Consider the following 21780-nt stretch of genomic DNA (forward strand, 5'->3'; position numbering starts at 1 on the left):
GATAATGTTCTGTGGCGTTTCACTGCAATCGACTCAGTTTAATAGTAAATAGTACTGTGCTAGTACTTCACCCTCTGTGTACACACAGTACACAGGTAGAAAAGGAGCTGGCAGCAGTGACTCGCATTGAAACAGTGTTCTGGATAAAGGGGGTCCACAGGGGACAGTCTCTGGGAGCAGGGTCCTTCAGCAGACCTGCAGTCACAGTGCAGTGGTTTGATGCCTTAGAGTCCGTGAGCAGGGAACACCGTCACCTCTCTCCCTGTCTGTCCTCCATTTCCCAGGATGCCCTGGGGTTTCCCAGCAGGCCTGTGAAGATGAGCGTGACATCATGGTTCCTGGTGAGCAGCTCGGGGACTCGACACCGCCTCCCCAGAGAGATGATCTTTGTGGGCCGGGAGGACTGCGAGCTCATGCTGCAGGTGAGACTGGCGAACATCGTCATGGCAACACCAGGCGGGTCCAGATACAAACAGCAGATCCTTGTTTCTGACGGAGACCAGTTTAAAGCAGTTCCAGCGGTCCAATGACACGTCTCAACATGTGATGACATCACATCCTGTAATGTGGGAGGACCACAACAGCATCACAGGATGTTGCACACGCAGTTAGTTTACCTGGATCAATGTGCAGGTCTCTCTGATGTTGGCTGCTTTCTAAGCCTGCGTGTTGTTCTGCAATTTCACCGCCAAACGCTAGTCGGCAGTAGCGCTACAGCGTCCACGGCGTTGACACCTTTGCCGGCCGCGCAGGATAACTTTAAACGAGTCATTTCTCGTGGTTGGTGACTGGGGATGCGTGTCGAGTAGTGATACTTTAAGGTAACGACCGAAACGGTAACGAGTAGAATCGAAACATCTCCGGTCAAACCAGTACTTCAATCAATACTTTCTGTAACCAAAAAAATTACCAATTTATGGTTTTGCTTGCAGCCAAACACGCAAGCAGCACAGAAAGAAAAATTTGAGCATCCTTTTTCTCCTGATGTGCCTGCACCATGAACTGCACAAAGAAGGCTGCACACGCTCAGTCCATGCTGATTTTAACAGCCGCTCACCTTCAGCTGCGTCTCAGCCGTGTTTGGCAGTTTATCACCGCGAGCTGAAAAAGGGGTGGTCATGGCGCAGTGGATAAGACACATGGTGTGAACGACCCAGGTTCAAATCCCCACTGTGACACATCCAATGTGTCCCTGAGCAAGACACTTAACCCCTAGTTGCTTCAGAGGCGTGCGACCTCTGACCTCTGACAGCCACCATGTAAGTCTCTTTGGATAAAAGCGTCCGCTAAATGAATAAATGTAACGTAAAACTGCCAAGCTGTCGTCCTTCCTCTGAGGATGACCTAATTAGGATGAGGAGCGCTCTGATACAATTTACCAATATTTTATACAACAGGTTTTTGAAAAAAGAAATAGCTCTCCGAATTAAGTACTCTGTTGGTATCGTTAACACTTTAAGGGTACCGGTTTTGGTGCTGGTATCATAAAACTTAAACGATACCAAACCCTTTTTGTGACGCTCAAATATATTGATCCACCGTGTTACAGCCGCTGGTTTGGCCGTTAGTAAATTTAGAATCAGTAGTCTGACCCGATTCCTTCCTTCCTCCACAGAGGATGCAGAATATTGGCTGGTACAGAGAACCGAGAAAGAAGACGTGGGGTTCATTTTTATGTGAGGATACAACCCGTTCACAAATAGGCAGTAAAAAAGTGATTCATTTTATTATATAACTACATCTAGCAGGTAGCGTGGTCGTTGTTACGGCTTTAGAGACGGTACGTAAGGACGAGTAGCAGGTAGCGTGGTCGTCCTTCAGCTGACATTACGTCTTAAGAGACGGGACATGAGGTGTATTTTTGTTCATATAATGTATACTGTATATTGATGTATTTGTACCAAAGTGTGTGAGATGAACATTTCTGCGGAGCTGCTGTCTGCTGGTCTGGATTTAAAGGTGTGACGTGTTCTTTTCTCTGTTCTGACAGTCCCGCAGTGTCGACAAACAGCACGCCGTCATCAACTACAACCCGACAACTGACGAGCACCTGGTGAAAGACCTGGGCAGCTTAAACGGGGTGAGACAGGAACAACAAACAAACAAATAAATAAACAAACACTGAGCATCTACCGGCTGAACAACCCAACATTTTGTTGTGTTTTGTGCAGACGTTTGTGAACGATCTGAGGATTCCTGATCAGACCTACATCACCCTCAAACTGTCCGACAGCATCCGCTTCGGATATGATATCCTTCAGATGACATCATTATCACTGTGTGCACGTGTTACTGTTTGCTAACTTCAGTATTGTTCTTAACACCTCTCCACATTCTCACATCTACGTTCTGGAGAAAAGTCAGCACAAAGTCCCAGAGGAGGCTCTGAAGGTCAGTTTCTTTTGGTTTCTATGAGGAACTTTAAAGTTGCTTCTTCGTGTCCTCAAGTCTGTGAGTAACTTTAGTTCATACCTGTAGTTTTGTGGGGGGCATTTGTGAGCGTAACACGGGGTCACAAGGAGTGTCAAACTAAGAGACTGAACCTGTTACCCAGAGCGACCACAGGATGCTAGCCAATCAGAAATAAGAGTTGCATCATGAAGACATCATGCTTCTTCAGCAGCAGGAGGAGATGAAGGACCTGAGGACACTTTCATACAGAGTTTTACTGATCAGCTGTGTGATGAGCGCCTCCTGTTGTTTCAGCATGAGAAGTACAGCAGTCAGCTGCAGATGAGCCTGAAGGCTTCAGAGGGGAAGAACCTGGAGCTGGAAGACCGAACGAGATCCGACAAAACTCAGAGTGCCAAGAGCCTGACGCAGGGTACGTCAGAGTCCGAGTAGATATCTGAACGCAAACTGTGTCATGACTTTTATTCTGAAAGGTTGTTCCTGTGACCATCACACTGCTAACCTGTGATGTCATGCTGATTCTTATTTCAGGGTTGCTGCAGGAAGCTGAATAATACCTGATATGATAGAAATATGATATAATAGATGAGGGTGGATCTTGATTACTGACCACCTGGTTTCAGATTCAGTTACATCAGATAAACGGCAGCGGTGCAGAGACCTGGAGCTCGTAGAGAGTTCTCTTAGTGAAATAAGTCAGCGGCACCAAAGTTGAATTTGTGACACGAGTAAACAAGTCGATGGTGATTCAGCTGCTGGGACCTGAAACGTGTCGCTGTTATAAAACTGAGCCTGAAGGATTTATTCTAACTAATAAGTGCTGATGTATTTAATCCTTAAACTGTGTGTGTGTGTTAGTTACAGAGGCTCCGGTCTGTCGGCCCACGCCTCTGTACGGTCAGCCGTCCTGGTGGGGAGAGGAGGATTATGGGAGTAAAGTTCAGAGCGGCGATGAACCTCACGCAGGTAAAAACTACGTTTGGTTGTCTGTTAGATGTAAAAGAGCTCAAAAAGCTCAACATGAAAACGTTATTTTAAATATTATGATCTAATCGATACGTGATGATACAAATAGTGTTAAACAATATAGAAATATAAAAATAGATTTCATTTGATGAGTGTAGTAAAAAAGGAAAAGTTAAACAGACCGGCTTCAGTCTTGCTGTCGTTGTTAAAAATGACATAAAGCTCTTTCACGCTGCCTTATTTTCCGGGAGTGTTACGGCAATATGGCGGCTCGCTGCGCTGTATGAGAGGTCCAGAACCTCTGAGCCGGGTCGTTGTATTACAGGCGACGGTGTTTTGTGTGTGAAAACACACATGGTTGTGAGATTATGCCACAAACGTTGGTTCAGTATGAACGAGCGAATGCGGCACATTAGAGGATATTCTGTCAGCGTTTAAGCAGATCTCTGTATGAAAGTGGCTTTAGAATAAAATCACAATGAAGAGAAATACTCTTTATTTTTACCAAAAGTACAGCGTTAATGTCAGCTAGGATTTGAAATGTATTTCTTGTAGTAACAAGTACGTGGAATATTCTTCTTCTTGAAATGTTTGTTGGTCTCTGTTTCTGTCAGAGGGCCAGAAAGACGCCTCGTCTCTGGATCCCGACTTCTCTGGATCTCTGTCAGACTCTCAACAAAAGACCATCTTCCCTTTGTACAACCGTGAACCGAGCTACTTCGAGATCCCCACCAAGGACTTCCAGCACCACAAAACCTCGGGGGCGGAGCTTCACGAGATCCCCACCAAGGACACGGACACGCCTCCAGTCCCACTCGCCCCTCCCGCCCCGACCCCGCCCGTCGTTCAGAGCCACGCCTCCTTCACCATCGAGTTTGACGACTGCATGCCAGGCAAGATGAAGATCAAAGACCACGTCACCAAGTTCTCCACCCGCCAGAGGAAGCAGCAGGCTCCCAAGACCACCATCACGACAGCCACGCCTGCAGAGGTGATGTCAGCAGAGAGCAAGGTGGCTGATTGGCTGGTCCACAGCGATGTCACCATGATGAGGAGACGTCCAACGTGTGAAGATGTTTTCAGCACAAAGAGTGACCTCCCCATGAACATCAAGACCCTCAAAGGTCAGAATCTTACCTGGCTTCCAAAAAGGGCCGTCCCGTGTCTTTAAATCCTGTTTATGTCTAGACACTGTTGATTCTCAGTGAGATCAGCAGGACTAACTTCTCTACACAGGTGATACGATTTTCATATCAAACATATTGATTACTAAAGTCTTGATGTTTTTATTCTTGTGTCAGGTCACCATCATGAGGATGGAACCCAGAGTGACTCAGAAGACCCAGTTCTCAAAGGAAGGACCAGTAAATCCCACCACTCCATCCAATCAGAGCAGTCTGAGGCATCGCAGCAGACCGTTCAGTCAGGTCAGTCTATCAACTCCCAGCCGCCTGCTCCAACCACGAAGCTCCACCAGCCACTGCAGTACTCTCCACCCGCACTGGCCCCAGCCTCACCTGCGGCCCCTGAGCGGCCCCTGTCCCAGAGTCCTCCTCAGAGTCAGTCCCCCACCACAGAAGCACCCAAGCAGGGCCCCCCGGAGCACCTCTCCCAGCAGGCCTTCATCATTGAGTTCTTTGATGACAACCCGCGCAAAAAGCGCTCACAGTCCTTCACGCACAATCCCGCCCACGCTGACTCGTACTCTGCCTTGAAGGCCAAGCTGGAGCGGCGGAAAGGCGGCGAGAGGCCGGCGTCTGTGCACGGCCATATCCCCCCCACCCAGCAGGTTACGGTTCCTCTGAAAGGACAGGGCCACGGCGGCCCCCAGAGGTCGAGCTCTCTGAAGAGGGAGAAGACAGAGGGCGAGGTTGCCTCTTCTGCTTCCTCCTCTCGCTCCTCTTCAGGTATCATCGTCAGACCCTTCGGCAGCGTCGGAAAGAAGTCCAAGCTGGCCCAGGAGTTTGCTGCTGAGTTCCTGAAGGATTCTGGTCAACAGGATTCCTCCCCAACCAGGGACAAGATGTCCCCTCCTCCGATGTCAGCACCGCCGGTGATGGTATCACCTCCTAATGCAAGAATTCCCTCCCCCCAAGAACCTCCAGCACCTTCCTCAGTCTCCTATCCCACCTCACCCTTACTGCCTCCAGCAGTCTCAAAATCCTCAATCCCCACCAGCACTGCTGGCCAGTCAGCCTCTCCACTCCACTCTATTGGACCTCCCATGTCCCCCATGGTGCCCCTTTGCGTCCGTGCAGGAGACCCCAAATGTTCCCAGAGGATGATGAGGAACGAGGAGGACGACAGCCTGAGTGATGCCGGGACCTACACCATCGAGACGGAGTCGCAGGACAAGGAGGTGGAGGAGGCTCGCAACATGATCGATCAGGTGAACTCACAGTGACCCTAACGTACCTGAACAGATTCGTCCGTGAAGCAGCGTTCATGGTTCAAACTGCTCGTGTAAAAAAAATCTTTTTAGAGTTCTGAGCTGTGGTGAGTCTTTACAACGTCCTGAGAAATGACTCCAGTCAGGGTAACAGCTGCTGAAATATAAAACTGTAAAACACCACAAACCGGTAAAGGTAGCTTTGCACTGAGAGAAAGGTTATGTTGTACGGAGGTACTACAGTTGAAGCTGTTGTTGTATTGTTGTGGACGTGGCACTCAGCTACTTGATCTGCATGTGCTGTGTTCCTTCTACTGTTGCAACAGTGCTTGCTTTTCAACGTCAGTGTTCAACATATCTGAGAACTAGAACTGATATGAGACATGCTCAAGTCTAGAGTGTGTTTTAAATCTTTAGGGGATGCATGAAACCTTCTGTCCTTCTTGCTCCTTTCTGTTGCCGTGATCCTGCCCCCCCTCCTCATGCATGCCCTGTGCTCTGACAGGTGTTTGGTGTCCTCGACTCTCCAGAGTACAGTGGTGTGACCCCAGGAGTGTATAGACCTGTAATAAATGATGGCAAGGATGAGCAAGCTAACCTGCCTAGCGATGGTAGCACTGTGGACCCGTTGCATGGCTTTATCCCAGCTGCTATCAGCGGCCCCCCAACAGGCCCCGTACAGGTAAAAACCACTGAAAAACTGAACCAGAACCTGGAAAACACCCGTGTAGCATGTTCTGATCCCAGTGCATGCAGACTAGTTTTGGTATTCCCTCAGTTTCTCCTGTTACATATTTTACTCTGTCAAGTCTTGTTGGACTCTGGTTGACGTTTCTGTTGTCTGGTAGTCTCGTTCATCATGTTGTTTGACTGTCTAGGTTCCACCTGCTCATGCAGAAGGTCTGGAAGGACCCAAATGGGTTTCACGATGGGCCAGTCTGGCAGACAGTTATGCTGAACCTGGTTCCACTCCACCTCAAGGAGAACGTCTGGAAGGTGCTGTTTACAGTCGTGCATGTTGTGAGAAAATGATATAAACAGAGCTGGGTATCAAACCCACACTTACCTGTTATTAACCTACGATCTGTATCTGAATGTGTTACCTGACATTTGATCACAGGCCTTTTACACCTGATATTAATAAGCGCTCTTGTCAGTTTTGCGTGCGTTGGGATCGGATCACCCTGATGTCAGTGTGAGCTCCACCTGAATTAACATTAGTCCTGATGCAGACTAGACATCCAGATACAGACGACATAACAAAGTACATTTATATGAAAAACTGAGATACCTTGAATTGTTTTTGTAGATTTGCGCCTCGTGAGCCGGTCGATGGGAAATTACAGTTACGATAACTCTGAGTCGGAGTCCAGCCACAGCTCCAGGACAAGAAGGCTGCTGCCCCAGGTGCCTCCAGAAAAGCTGGATAGTGTTCCTCCGAGTATCCTGATTCGCCATGACCCCCACCAAGGCCAGGAACCTCTAGACAGATTCTCTGGTCCTCCCCGTCAACAGGACTCCACCCAGTGCCTGTCTGTGCAGGATGATGTGGACCCAGACAGCCTGAGTGACGCCAGCCGCTCAGATGACGGACCTGTTCTGGAGAAAACTAAGAAGAATCAGGCAAGGACTGGATCTTTATCCCCAGGGGGCGCTGGTCCTCAGTTCAAGAGTTCAGAGAAAGTGTCTCCCACCACCAAATCCACCTCCTTCTACATTGGTTCTGAAGACAGTCCAGTTAAACCTGAGCAGGCCCAGAGCCTGGTACAGTCTGAGAGGACACGCGATCCCCCAGCTAAAACTCCCCCTACCACCGTCCTGATCCGACACCTGAGCGGACACGAACCCAGGAGGACCGGTGTCAAACCCAACAGCTCTGCTCCTAATCTCCAAACACAGGACAAGGATTCTGTCCCCACTAAAGACAGCTGCATTACATCCATCGTCCGGCAGGAGAGCTTCACCAAAGAACAGCCCAGCGACACCATCCAGATGAAGAAGCTTCCCCACATCTCCAGCCACCCATCCATCAGAGACATGGAGCAGAGGAGGGAGAACCTCCAGGAAACGCAGTCCTTCCTTCAGGAGACCGAGGGAACTCTATCCTCTCTGGACACTAAGTTCCCCTCATCTGGTTCTGGTCGTAGTTCAAAGAAAGGAGGCTCCTCCACCCACATGGACGACTCCCTTTCTGGTGATTCGGACGTGGACACAGCGAGCACTGTGAGCCAAGTGAGTAGCAAAAATGCTCCAGTCAGCTCTGCCTCTAAAAAACGTCCCGCCATCAGCAGCCTTCAAAAGGAGAAGTCCTCTTCCAGCCCGTCCATCCAAGAGAAGGGACGGCAACTCAGCGCCCGTGAACGGCTTTCTGAGAAACGCAGAAACCAGGTGACAACAGATACATCAAGCAAGGCAGAGGCAGCAAAGCGCTTCCAGATGCGCCGCAGTGCGGGCAACCGTGGATCTCTGGATCTATCAGAGGGCCAGCAGGGTTCTGGTCCACAATGGACCGAAACAACATCATCTGACCATGAAATTTCCCGGCCGGCCGGCCGTAGCAAGAAACTCATCACCCCTCTTCAGAAAGAAGACAATGGAAAGACGCCCAAGACGGCGAGTCAGCAGGTTCTGACACGTTCCAACAGCCTGTCAGCACCACGGCCAACCCGAGCATCCATGCTTCGCCGAGCACGTCTGGGTGAGGCGTCAGATAACGAAGGCGCTGAGACCGACCGGGCCTCCCAGAATTCTGACCATATCACTGCACCGACCAAAGTGTCTGCTGAGGGAAAGAAGATGTCCAGGCTGGACATCTTAGCCATGCCCAGGAAGAGGACCGGTTCCTTCACAGCTCCCAGCGACAACGAGACATCCTCCACTGGCCGGTCCGGTTTGCCCAATCGGAACTCTGAGTCTGGTGTCACTACCAGGAAGACATCTGTGGGCGACGCCCGCCAGGCAGCTAACAAAGGAGGCGGAGCTCTGGGTAAGCAGCCACTGACCCGTACCCGGTCCAGCGGAGCCAAGTACCCCAGCACCGGTGAGTCCTGTGCAGATATTTTTTGTGTTTTCAAATTGGAAACATAAATACTCTTTTTGTCACATGGTATTTTTTCCAAGCGTTTCTCCGGCTTCTCTTCATTATTACGTGGTTTCAAGATTGTCCTGTTGTCTGGGTTTAAGTTTAGTGATCCAGGATGAGGAACAGAGGTTTATTCTGCTGTTGCCTAGTCTGGTTTCCAGGTTCCATGACTCACTTTGAATCACAAGACTGCAAACAAACTCAAATTCAAAACAAGCACAAAACAACTTGCCGGCTGGAGACCCCAGTGAGTCGATGATTAGGACAACTATGTAGAAACTAGATTTTCAACAGAATATACATATACAGTAACTTCTGAGAGTTTTAGAGAAAAAGACGAATTGGACCTCACGTTACAGAAGGGAGTCCTGTTTATCGTTAAGAAGTGTGGATCGCCTTTTAAAAATGTTATTTTGTATGCATGTGACGGAGCACTTCTTTTTAGATGTCCAAGAGAAAGCTGGGTATCATTTAAAATTTTACAATATTAGTGCCGATGACATTGTTAGTTTCAGGACCAGTACTAAAAAAATACTTCTTTGATAAGAGCACCCGCTGTTTCCTGTGTCAACGCACCTTTACTTTTCAGAAAGCAGCCATATGGTCTCTCTGGAACTGCACATCCCAGCTGCTGTACCCAGGGTAGCACAGGATAATCTCAGGATGATGATCGCTCAGTGCTACCAACACATTTGGGCTGATAAAAGCATAATAAGTCTGATGCCCTCAGCCTGATGATGTCCTACTTCATTCTCCACCATTTAACTTCATTATTAATTTAAAGCAGGCTCACTTTCAGTATTCTGGCCTTTAACGTCAGATTTCTGTCTCCGCTGGAGTCTGCTGCTGTTACCATGGAAACACAGCTTCCCAGCATCGTTTGGAATTAAAATGTTGACGCATTAATCCTTGTCCTGCCTGGAACCGAGGGCAAATGCCAAAGTGTTAGATCAGGACATTATGGATTCTTTGCACCTGATTCTCTGTCGGTGCTTTGACCAATCAGGAGCCTCTGCAGCCGTTGCTATGGAGATCTAGAGCTATGTCACATTCAGAGCAAAATGATATTTGATTCAGCTGCTGAATTCTCCAAACTAAAACTTGATACAAATGTCTGAATTTATCAAAAAAGTTCCACAGAAATCATCTTCTAACGTCTGAAGCTCTCTGATTGGATGTTTATTGTAGCAATGCTCTCTGGGACTTCTCTCCTGAAGGTGTTTTGTTGTCTTTCTTTGATTTTAATTTATGGAGGTGAGAGTTTCACTTGCATCAGAACGTTGAACACAACAACAACAGAACTGAGCCGCAGATATATTAAATATATTCAATATTTCCAGGTTCCCGTCGCAGACAGAAGGACTCGGACTTCTCCTCTTCTTCTGAAGAAGAATACAAGACGAATGCCGGGACTCTCAAATCCAAACGCTCCTCCCATCCCACCACATCCGGCCAGACGCCGCGCAGCCACCGGACAGCTGCCTCCCGATCCAAGTCTGTCTCCCTGGAGACGGACGAGGACGAGGACCAGAACGAGGCCGACCCCTACCAGAACTGGTCCACGCACAGCGCAGAGATCGCCAAGTAAAAAAACAATGACACCCCGTACTTACCTTTGATCCACAGAGAAACCGAACTCCGCTCGGTCTCTCTTTCACGGTGGGTCCAGACCTTCATGTGGAGCTTTTCTTTGTGTTTCCCCTGCAGGCTCAGTCAGGACCTGGCCAAAGACCTGGCCATCCTGGCCAAGGAAATCCACGACGTTGCCGGGGACGGAGACTCGCCGAGCTCCGGCATGGGCACCACCACCTCACCCAGCTCGCTGCCCAACACGCCGGCCTCCACCATCTCTGCCAGGGAGGAGGTGGGCAACGCTGCGAGCCGTCCAGCATCCCCCACACCACCACTCATACCACAGCTTCTGAAACTGGGAACCCACAGTGATTTGAACAGGACCTTGGTTGGTGTGAGCTTGCAGTGAGCAAGAGTTTAGGATTAAAGTCTCCTTTTTACAGCTGGGGTCTGGAGAAATCTGTGATCAGCAGTTTGAGGCGCCTGCAGTCAGTAACTCCTGACTCGCCGCCTCGTGTTTCAAACCTCTTCACGTGTGTTCCCAGTTTAAATGACAGAAATGTGTTTTATAAACTAGCTGTTTCGTAGTCTGTCTAGTTATCAGTTATGACACCCAGAGTTTCAGACCATCAGAAGTTCAAAGTCCTGTTTTTGAGTTCCAGGTTGCAGGTTGTTTGACCAGAGCTTGATCACGCTTTGGATTCTCATGATTCATTTCTCTGTTCTGCTGCACAGAAGCCATCTTTTCCATTCTTACGTGGGGTTCGACCGTCTCAGGTGTCTAACTCTGACTCATCACTCCTCCCGCCCTGTAATTGGCTCCCCTCCTCCACCATCCTGCCCCTCCCATCACTGATCCGAACACTCCCCTCTCGTCAGTGTTGGATTGTTCTGAAGCACATTTGTTTTGTTTTTTGAGATTTGTCGGTCTGATCTGTCCGGTGTGAAGGATTATTAACGACAAAACGGCTGAGTTAGCACAAAAAAAAATCCAAGCTGGAATCAGTCTGCTGGATGAAGGTTTTGAAGTGGGTATAAGAACCCAACCCGACTCCACCCTACATTTAATTAATGTTTATATTTTTATTTGAGCATTTGTGACTGTTGGTCTTGTATTTACAACAAAACTGCTGGTTCAGAACAAAGTCAGCCTTGGGGGCCGAGCTTTTGAATGCTAACCTCCCTTACCAACCCAGCCAAGTACTCAGTACTCTACGTACTCTTTGCCTGATCCAGTTCCACCCTACTATATATAATACCTGACCCAAGTCCTGCCATACTACACCTGAACTAACCCGACCGTACTGTACACTACCCAACCTAAATATATTCTGCTGTAACCAATCCCAGCCCAACCCTACCTTTCCATTCCCTACCCTGGTCTACCCTACCCTGGTCTACCCTACCCTGGTCTACCCTACCCTGGTCTACCCTACTTTACCTGACTCTACTCTGTCCATTATGTGACCCAAACTCTACCCTACTGTGCCCAACCCAATTCTACTCTGAGACACCCTCCTACCATACCCTGCTCAACCCTGCCCTGTAACAGATGCCAAAACACAATACCAGTTATGAATCGCAACGGATCTGGCTTCCCTCCGACCAATAAGAAAGGACTTCTTAACATGGCCAGGGTATAACATCATTTACTTGATCAGATATGCACTGAACTACAGTGTCCCTGCTCCCTCGCAGGTCTTTATTTTCAGACTGATTGCTGCTCGGGTTTGGTTTGTGTTTTGCCTTTAATAAACTTCCATTTCCCCACCCCATTAATGAGCTGGTTTTACTGGTTTTGGGACCGTTCATGGGGCTGTAGCTGGTGACCGGTAGGATCCTCCTGCACTCCTGTGTCTCCCTCTCGTTAACATGCTGTATCCCAGCAGTACTAAAATTCACTGCATACACTGTTGCCCCCCCACCATCGCAGCTGCATGTTGACTTGGTGCATGCGTTCACGGGGCACCGTCATCGCCGGCCGGCCGCTCGCTGGTTTGGTAACAAATATTCAGTGGTTGGATCACCGGAGCCAGACTCCCTCTACTCTCTTTCCAGCTGGTCCAACATATCCCCGAGGCCAGTTTAAACTACCAGAAGGTTCCTCCAGGTTCTGCTGCCGTCTCGGACCTGGATGCAAACATGAATGAGCCAGAGCCCAGTTCTAAGCAACGCCGTCCGTGGAACCGCGAAGAGGTCACTGTCTAATCCCACTGAGGCTAAGTTCACACTGCAGCTCAGTGTGTCCCACGTCTAAAGTCTACCTTGTTAATGTGACGCTTTCAGTCAGTCTGACCCGTTTCTCTTAAATCTGGACCACGTGGATGCATAGATTCTTATTTCAATGAATTTTACAAATGCAAATAATCCATACCCCCACAAATGTCTGAAATCACGTAACAGCTGAAATAATTTCAAAACGTCTCACTTAGTCCCAAAAAATGCCACAAATCTGATTTAATTTTTAATGATATGAAAGTAAACAAATAGGAGAAGGTGGAAGTGGTCTCACCACTTCCTGTTTGGTAAAGACACGCAGATGAACGCCACGTCTGTTGTGACCGGGCTCTAAAAGCGTCTCCGGAGGCTGCGCTGTCTGCGCTGTCCACAGGGTGGTGCTAGAGGAGAGCTCATCCAGGGCTGGGTTCAGTGTTTTTAAATCTGACCTGTGGTTATTCAGCTGCTTGTTTCTGAGCCTGAATGGACCCTCTCAGACCTGAGCCTGCAGTGTGAACATATCCTTTAACAAACTGAACGAGGCTGCAGCTGCTGCCGTTAGTTTTGGTGTGCTGGGACATCAGGATGTGAGCTGCTGTTCATGTCAGTGTTGGTGTCACGACTCCGAGAGTCTGAGTTCATCTGGGTTTCTTTGTCCCTGAATAAACTCTTTCAGGTGATTCTGGACAACCTGATGCTGAATCCGGTGTCTCAGCTGTCCCAGGCCATCCGGGAGAACACAGAGCAGCTGGCTGAAAAAATGAAGTAAGGGGGACATTTCTCAGTACTGCTGTCAATGTGAAACAAATAAAGGTTCTAAAGGTTCAGGTTGAAATCCAGTTTTGTTTGGTGGTTCAGGTCTGTGGAACCCTTTAAAGGGTCGGTTGTGTCGGAACAGTTTGTCCTCTGCTGAGTTTCACTGTGCGTTTGTACTAACCCCTCAGTCTGTCCACAGGGTTTTGTTCCAGAACAAGGCGGACGTCTGGGAGGAGATCGAGGCGAAGATCAACGCTGAGAACGAGGTCCCCATCCTGAAAACCTCCAACAAGGTTCCTCTGCAAACTCTTAGTTACTCTGAACAGAAGAGCCAGGATCTGATGGGAGCACAGCTGAAACTCTCTCTGTTCCATCTTACAGGAAATTACCTCCATTCTGAAAGAGCTGAGGAGAGTCCAGAGGCAGCTTGAAGGTACAAGAACATTTAGCTTCACGTTTTATCTTTATCTAGTTTTTGCACTTACGCTCGAGACACAGCAGTGTAACTTTTTAAATGTCCCGACAGGATCCAAAGTTAATAATGTTCTGCGGTCTTCTAAACATCCTGAAGGTCTCGCACGGTCCAGTCGTCTGTCTGTTAACAGAGAAGCTTTCATATAAAGTCCACACCTGCCGTGCCATTCGTCATAGTATCGTAGCAATGTGCCAGGTGCAGGCGTACCTATGATTAATCTCTCCAGAGGCAGCTGGGTTTGGTATACAGTCAGAGACATTAAGAGACTAAATAACAGCGGTTTGCGCCCAGATTATGTGCCGTTTAACGAGCTAAAGTGGAGCTGGACACTTGGCCCTGCGCTGTAGACTGAGCGCTGGCCCTGGAGTCTTTGTTAAGAGTGTGAATGAGATTTCTGAGAATTTCTTCATCTGCATAAAAGTGAAGAACTGTGTATGTTTTTAAAAACCGGCCCCAGGCCTGAACCCCCTTTGACCTGCTCACATGGTGTCCTGCCTGTTCCCAAGCCGCACCAGGAGTTTAGCTAAACTCGTCCGAGACCGGTCTCTGCTCTGGAAATTTGGGACTTGGTGTGTTTTGTGTAACAAGTTGTTTTAACCTTGTTTTTGCTGTTTGTTACTGAACAAGTATCTCTGTCCAAAGGATCAAATCTAAGACTTCATCTGAAGCAGGCTCAGTTGGACCTGGAGTGTTCATTAATGTCCTCTTGTTCTTGCCGTAGTTATAAACACCATTGTGGAGCCCGGTGGGAGTCCCCAGACTGCAGCGGTCGGAACGTCGTCTCTCGGTCACACTAGACCGTCCTCGAGGGAGAAGAAACCCGCCACCAAAACCCGAGGCGCACCCCCGACCTCCAACGCCAATGAAAGCACCAAAAGACCACCTCGTGGACCGGACGGGGCCCACTACATGGCCTGAACAGGCCACCGTAGCACCTTTGGACAGTATCTGTGTATCCACACCGGCTGCAGCCACATCGTAGCACCCAGAGGGGCTCCTCATCAGAAGCATTCTAGACCAGCTCAGCAGCCGGGTCGGGAGACGTAGCTCAACACCAAGATCAGCTGTTACTGGGCACTTTGAAAAGGGCGGGAAAAGCCATGCGTGTCTGTGAAGGCGTTACATCGATAGACTTTATTGGTCGTCCATCGTGGCTGTGGGGTTCTGCATGCCGTGTCCTGTTGTAGGGGCCGACGCCTTCAGAGGCTCGTGAGTCTGAGTTTGTCTCAGTGGAGGACTGAAGTTATTATTTGGCATATTCAGAGGACACTATGTGTTTCTTCTCTGGTCCTTAGTGTCCCACAATTCATTGCGTGCCAGTCGCATTTATGCTGTGTCCCAATTCCAGATTACACACCAATACCATGTATGTGCTGCCACAGCGTGCGGTTTTAGCAGTCAGTGGAGAAGAAGTCAGTGAGCTTTACTGTTTCATATTAACAGCAGCACTTAAACAAAGTGGGACTCAGCCACAGAAAAAAACAAACTGATGCCTTTTTACTTTACTTGAGAAATAGAAACAAAACAAGCTGAAGTTGTTAAAGGTTTAATGTTGTGTGAAGAACTCTGTTAAAAGGAAAGCCAGTCTTCACTTTACCCACAGCTACAGTCACAGTATTCAAAAGCTGTTTAAATTGCTGATTAAATTTCACAAAGTGGAAGTAAAATGTTTTTCCAGACATGTTTTAGTTTGACAAGATCTTTGTGAATCGGTCTCGCCAACATTCCTGATGTGTTTGACGCTTTGCAGCTGTGAGTTCCTGCTCAGACCAGAAAGTAGGACCACCAGACTCATTTGTAGGTCTTTGCCAAACAGGTGGTCCTAGACGCTTGGCGACAGAGTGACTGCTTGTGTCGTCACTTGGCAGCCTAAACATTTACTTCGCAGCTAGCTAGGAACGTGCTAGCGGTAGCTAACCCAACCCGTTCTCACTCCCAAGTCGTCACCTACGGACCCGTGGTCAAGACCCGTTGGTGTCAGTTTGGAACAGGAAGCCCTGTAGCGTCAACGGTAAAGGAAGGTTTATGATATTTAACAGAAAAGTCAGAGTAAAGAGGGGGTTGGGTGGACGGAGGGCCAGAAACCGGACTTCCAACCAGGAGACCGGTGTTTGTTTTTCCCGTGTGAAAGTCAACATTAAATGGTTTCATTTAAGTTACCTGACTGACGTAACATAGTTATTTTAACCCAAGCCATGATCTTTTCCTCAACGCAACCAAGTACTTTTGGTGCCTAAACTAAATTGTGGGATTTCCCAACTTTAACAAGGCACCGTTTCAAAATGGCCGTTCCATATTTGTTGTTGCTAACTTGACCGTGGAGCCCTATACATTGAAAAACGCGTGTTAAAAAGCGATGCCAAGGGGTCTTGACCAAGCGTCCATATCTGACAGGTTGGCTAACCAAACTGGACGAAAAGGTTCATCCCTCACCGCCCACATGCTCCTTCTAGACACATAACCCTGCTCCTCCTGGTGTTTCCAGGGATCTGGAACAGTTATAAAATAACCTCGTGAATAGGAATCTTTGGACTGAAGTAACCTTATCCAGACTAGAATTACCAGGACCCCTTCCTGGAGCCAGTCCTGGGAGGGGTCCAGTTCAGCCCAAAGAAGCAACATGGATAGAGGTCAGGTGCACCGCAGATCACAGTGCAGACCTCGGCAGCAGAATCTGGTTCTGGGGACAAACGTGAACCCCGTTACCTTTAAGTTAAGATTTGTACCATAAGCCAAGGAGTTTCTGCTCGAATACGGGAGAACTTGTTATTCCTTCTTGGACAGTAGTGAACATCAGCAGCTCAGAGTGTAGTTAGGAACTGGGACACAGCTGTGGTTTCATCTCTGAGACTGAGACTCTGTAGTGAGGCACAAATGTACTTTTATACTTCACGTCCTTCTAAAGAGTCGGCCCCTAAAGGACAGCGGGAAAACTGCAGCTATTGGCTCATTTACCGGTTGTAGGATTCACTTTTTAGGTGGTGTGGGGGCTGGGGTCTCTCTGCTGGTGGTTGGGATCCTGGGGTCCGGTGGTGTGGATGCACAGAAACTGTCCCGAGCTCTCTTTGTATCCAGTGATTCAGTCAGAACAAATGCATTTTGAAACCATGTAACCCTGTAGAACTGCTTCTACATCGCACAAGCTGAACGTAGTGGAAGCTGCGACCAGAAGCAGCTGCTCGCGCCGCAGTAGTACGTGGGTGATGTACAAACGTGTATTGATAACTTTGTGCTTTGATAATCTGTTGTTGCGTTTGAACAGATGATAGATTGTGTTGTCTCCGTTTCTCTGTGGGTGTTTATGAAGGAGGTCCTGCGCCGCCTCGACGCTTCGGCCCTGCAGACAGGAAGCCCGTCTGCGAAGCTAAAAAGATGTAATGTTATATTTGCTGAATGTTCTTTTGCCATCTCGCTGTGACTGTGCTGCTGCCATATCTGTGAAACCGCTGAATGTGGGAGAGTTTCCTTCGATGTCCGTTGACTTCAAACTGATCAGCTGATGTGACGTGAGACACCCTGCTGGTCCTTAAACGCCTCTCTGAATCTCAACAAATGAAACCAGAACCACAACAAAGCCCTGCTCCTGGGTCCTCCTGCTCCTGGGTCCTTCAGCCGGAGACTCAAAAACAGCTTTGTGTTTATTTTCAGAAGCTTCGGAGGCAGAAAGCTCGTTGAGTTGACGATCTGTTGCATTCGCTAAAGTAAAGGAGACTTTAGGCCTTCTGATGATTTAGCCTCTGATATTTACCAGACGAAGACTCGTGGTTCTGAAAGGAGGATCCTGTGGTTCTGAAGGCTGGTTCATACCTCTGCGTCGAGTCTAGGCCGTAGCTAACAGCGAAAGCTACGCACGTGACCAAAACGCTGTGTGACGGTGAGGTTTCCTCTGTGGTGACTTCTGCCAGCTAACTTCCTGTAGCTCTCCACTAACTTGGCTCTTCTTGACTTTCCAAATAGATCAAACTCTGATAGTGAAACATGTCGCGGGGGCTGTGGCGCTAAAGGATAAAGGATCCACCATGTTACAGCTACGTGTTTGGCCTCTAGTAAGGACAGAGCACTTCCTGTGGACTTGATGATGCTACCAAGCCGACCAATCTCCGCGACATGGCGCTACATTTTTGGAGGGATGCGCGTCAGGCTGCAGCGTAGACTCGACACAGATTATAAATCAGCCTTAAGAGTCGTGAATATCAGGAGAAGAGGCGTGAAGCTGCCGTTCAGCGGACGGAGACACAGCGAGGAACTGCAGCTTCTGCCTTCAGCTCACGTTGTTCGGTGTGAAGTTGAACACTGGGTCGTCTGCACTTACGATTGGTCCAAAGGCAGCGGCCTCTCTGAACTTCGGCCGTCTGTTCAGTATTTGTGTCAGAGCCGCTGTAAATAAAGTTCCCCTCCTCCAGAGCTTTCAGCCGCGTCTCACCGTCTTCACAGGCCATCTTCCCCCCGGATAGACCACCACCTGTTACCACCTGAGGTCCAGACTCACTGTCGGCCGCGATGTGACACCTGAACCCATCTCCATGACAACGAAGCACACTCCCCGAGGATGACAGCGAGATGATGTAGAAAGCTCGGAAATGGCCCTTCAGTAAAGATGATTTAGTTCCAGCTCATCGGCCTCCGTTCTGTATTTCCAACACCTGCTCAGCAAAGGCTGGACCAGCACGGTGTGCGTGTGCGTGTGCGTGTGCGTTACAGCAGCTCGGCGTGCAGAGAGCTGAACACGTCTACGTCTGTTTCAGATGGATGTCCAGGATGTTGTTAGCCTAGCTTAGCACAAAGACTGGTAGCGGAGGGAAACTGTTAGCCTAGCTCCGTCCCGTCTGTCTGATGTCCATCTGGAACGTGACCGAGGAGACTTTTATTTTGGAAAGTGCATGCTTCCTGTAGCTTGAGGCGGCTGAGAGTTTGAGGCTAGTTCACCAAATGTGCACTTTTTCATTTGACACCGTGTGAAAGCAGCTGAGATTCTTGGGGGTGCGTGCTGTTTTCGTGCTCTGCAGCCATCCAGAATGTATCCGCTCATCACACAAACCTGATTGGCCGCTGCTGTGATGATGTAACTGCTGCTGCTACTGGTGATTGGTGTTTTTCCTGAGTTACAGTGCATGGCGGTGCTGCAGACTCGCTGTAGAGACGTTCCTGTATTTACTCTGTTTTTTATGCATCAGCCGGGCGGCGTCCTGCAGCCGTGTTCCTGTCCTCTGGTATTTATTAAGTCCTGGACTCTCATGTGTTCATCACCAACAGGGTTTCTGTGAATCACCATGTCATTTGTAATAAACTGATTTCATGCACTCTGATGTTTCCTGAGTTTTAGACCTGCAGCTTTTCACAATAAAATCAGTCTGACTGAGACAAACCTCCTGCTTCAGAACAGACAGGACAGGCGGACTGGTGGATCCACATGCTGTGGTGGTGGTGTCCCCCTTTGATCCGTCACTGAACCGCAGGATACTGGTTTAACTGACGCGCTGACGATAGTTTCTAACTAACAAAAACCAAGTGACTGAAACTAGGAAACATTTTAGTTTAAAGACTCAAAATAAATTTATATCAACAGGAAGAGTCATTTCAAAATAAAAGCTCGCAGGAGAACGTGAACGTTCACACAGCCAAACGACCTGAGGCAGAACGTAGAAACGTTTCTCTTCTTTCCAGTGAAACTAAAAATGAACAAACAGAAAATCTCTGAAGATCTTATTCTCACACCTCCACAAACAAGTGTTCAGATACTTTACTAATACCTCACTGGACAGGTACTCTGTTACAAGTGAAAGTTTGTACCAGAAGATGTAAAAGTACTTGATGTCCTGTGACTGTCATGTATTATTATTCACTGAGGATGACCTGTTCACTTTCAGACTGCAGCTGATGATTATTTACATTCTGGATCAGTCAGCAGATTATTCTGACTTTGTAGACTAACTGAGGCTGTCGGTTTGTTTCGTCTTGATTATTATTTCTGGACGAATGAGTCGACAGAACTGATCCTGTAAAGCAGGAGAAGTCGTTTGAGAAAACAGCTGCAGGATCCAGCAGGGGGCCCCCTTACCTCCCCAACAATGAGCCAGGTTCAGGGTGTCAGGTCAGGAGACCAGAGGACAAACTGGATCCACTGACTGCAGTGGGACAGCAGGGGGCGCTGCTGCACCGCTCGGTCTCTGTAGGAACTTGATGTATTTATAATGGAACATAAACAGGAAGCTTTCACGTGGTTCCTTCTAAAACACAGTTTACAGGCTGAAGGATCTATGCTAGTGATGTGGATCAGTTTTACACCAAGACTTCATGTTGTTTAACTGATCAGAGTCACTGAAGCTGCTGTGGTCAGTCGGTCGGTGCTGCTGGAATATTATATATCAGATACGTTTAATATTAACAGGAAGAAAACGTCTCACACAGCCTGGAAGAAGAAGGTGGTTAAGGTGACCCTGATCTGAAGTGCAGCAGCTCCATCTGATCGTCTCCGTGGAAACGGGTTAAACTGGGGGGCAGTTTTCCAGGAGGTCAAAGGTCAGCAGTGACATCAGTGAGGCAGCAGGTAAACAAACACCTGGAGAGAGACAGGAAGTGAAACTGAAGCTACGACCAACACGCCTGTTCAGGTCTGAGGCCTCGGAGCGTTACAGGTGCATGATGGTTCAGCGGGGCCCCTGCGGGACCCTCAGCGGGGCCCCTGGTGTTAAGACTTCCTGTTTTCGTTTTTAACATTTTACTTTAACTTATAGTTCAAAACTACTTCATGTATGTACTCCAGTGGTGGTATGTGACTAAGTACTTTTACTTATTTCCTTTTTCTGTGACCTTGTACTTTTACTTCACTCCATGATGATGATATGCAGGATACAAAGTAATATATCAAATATCTAAATTAGCTTCACCTTTACCAGCTGGAACAGCAAACTGATGAACAATATTTGAGTACTTTTACTTTTGGTACTTTAAGTATGTATTGATGCAAATGCTTTTGTACTATTGCTTCTTGCAGAATATTTATATTATGTAGTATTAGTACTTTTGTATCCTGAGTACTTTTTCAAACAAAGTAAAAGTACTCGTGACCAGTTTGAATACTTTTTATTGACAGCAGGTGTGTTCAGGTGTTTCCCGACAACATTCACATTTATGGTCGCATTCTATCCTGCTGGTCGTTACCCAGAATCCTCTGGGGCGACTGTCCAGACTCTGAACTTTCTTGTCTTCCTCTTTTATTCGCTCTGTCCGTCCTGATCTGACTCTGCCCTCTGACATGGGGGTGTGGCTACTGGTGAGTTGGTCCCGCCCCTCTCCTCACAGAGCCTCTCACACTGATTGGCTGAGAATAAAGAAGCCACGTCAGAGGTTTTAAACCCCGCCCATCACTTTCTCCTGTGGCTCCACCCCCTCCGCAGGTACACCTGCAAAAACAGAAAACACCTGATGATGTCACTCACTGCTCAGGTACACTCTGATGCCTGCTCCTGTGATGACCTCACCTGTCACCTCTCTGACATCACTGCTGACATCATCAGGAGGCCAGCGGAGCTCGCCGCTCTCGACCTCTTCTCCATCTGTCGGGTCAACCACGATGGACGGGAGCGGCGGAAAGACCTGGGAAGGAGAACCGGACCAATCAGAGAGCCTGCTGCTGACTTCAGGTAGACCCGCCTGCACCTGAGCTCACTTCGATGGACAGGTGGGTTAAAGGGACGGTGTAACAGTCACTGTCTCACCTGGAAAGCCAACGTCTCCTTTTTGTCCTCGCCAGAAGCTCCGCCCACTGTTGTGTCACAGGAGTTCGCTGTCATCTCAGCCAATCAGAACGAAGAGCCAGCAGGAGACAGGAAGCTGAGAGAAGACAAAATAAAACCACAAAAATAAAAATATGGAGATAAAGGAGTCCAGAGTCCAGGGACCAGAGTCCAG

General features: G+C 48.4%; 1 protein-coding gene across 1 annotated transcript; it reads left to right on the forward strand.

Moving 5' to 3' along the window:
* The first annotated feature begins 317 nt into the window (after positions 1-317).
* cep170bb (centrosomal protein 170Bb) lies at positions 318-19169 on the forward strand. The gene is made up of 18 exons (XM_046060939.1): positions 318-422; positions 1991-2080; positions 2172-2250; positions 2333-2391; positions 2707-2824; positions 3271-3378; positions 3993-4502; positions 4680-5767; positions 6273-6449; positions 6646-6763; positions 7077-8807; positions 10190-10433; positions 10557-10713; positions 12480-12617; positions 13315-13403; positions 13594-13687; positions 13776-13827; positions 14591-19169. Exons 1-18 carry the CDS (start codon positions 318-320, stop codon positions 14785-14787), a joined length of 5154 nt encoding a protein of 1717 aa, XP_045916895.1. The 3' UTR covers positions 14788-19169.
* The last annotated feature ends 2611 nt before the right edge of the window (positions 19170-21780 follow it).

Source organism: Micropterus dolomieu, linkage group LG10 (genome assembly GCF_021292245.1).
Source record: "Micropterus dolomieu isolate WLL.071019.BEF.003 ecotype Adirondacks linkage group LG10, ASM2129224v1, whole genome shotgun sequence".
Lineage (NCBI taxonomy): Eukaryota > Metazoa > Chordata > Actinopteri > Centrarchiformes > Centrarchidae > Micropterus > Micropterus dolomieu.

Coding starts and splice junctions, on each gene's coding strand:
- cep170bb (XM_046060939.1), top strand. CDS start 318: ATGAGCGTGACATCATGGTTCCTGGTGAGCAGCTCGGGGACTCGACAC. Junction 2,392..2,706: donor TCCCAGAGGAGGCTCTGAAG/GTCAGTTTCTTT, acceptor CTGTTGTTTCAG/CATGAGAAGTACAGCAGTCA. Junction 3,379..3,992: donor CGGCGATGAACCTCACGCAG/GTAAAAACTACG, acceptor TGTTTCTGTCAG/AGGGCCAGAAAGACGCCTCG.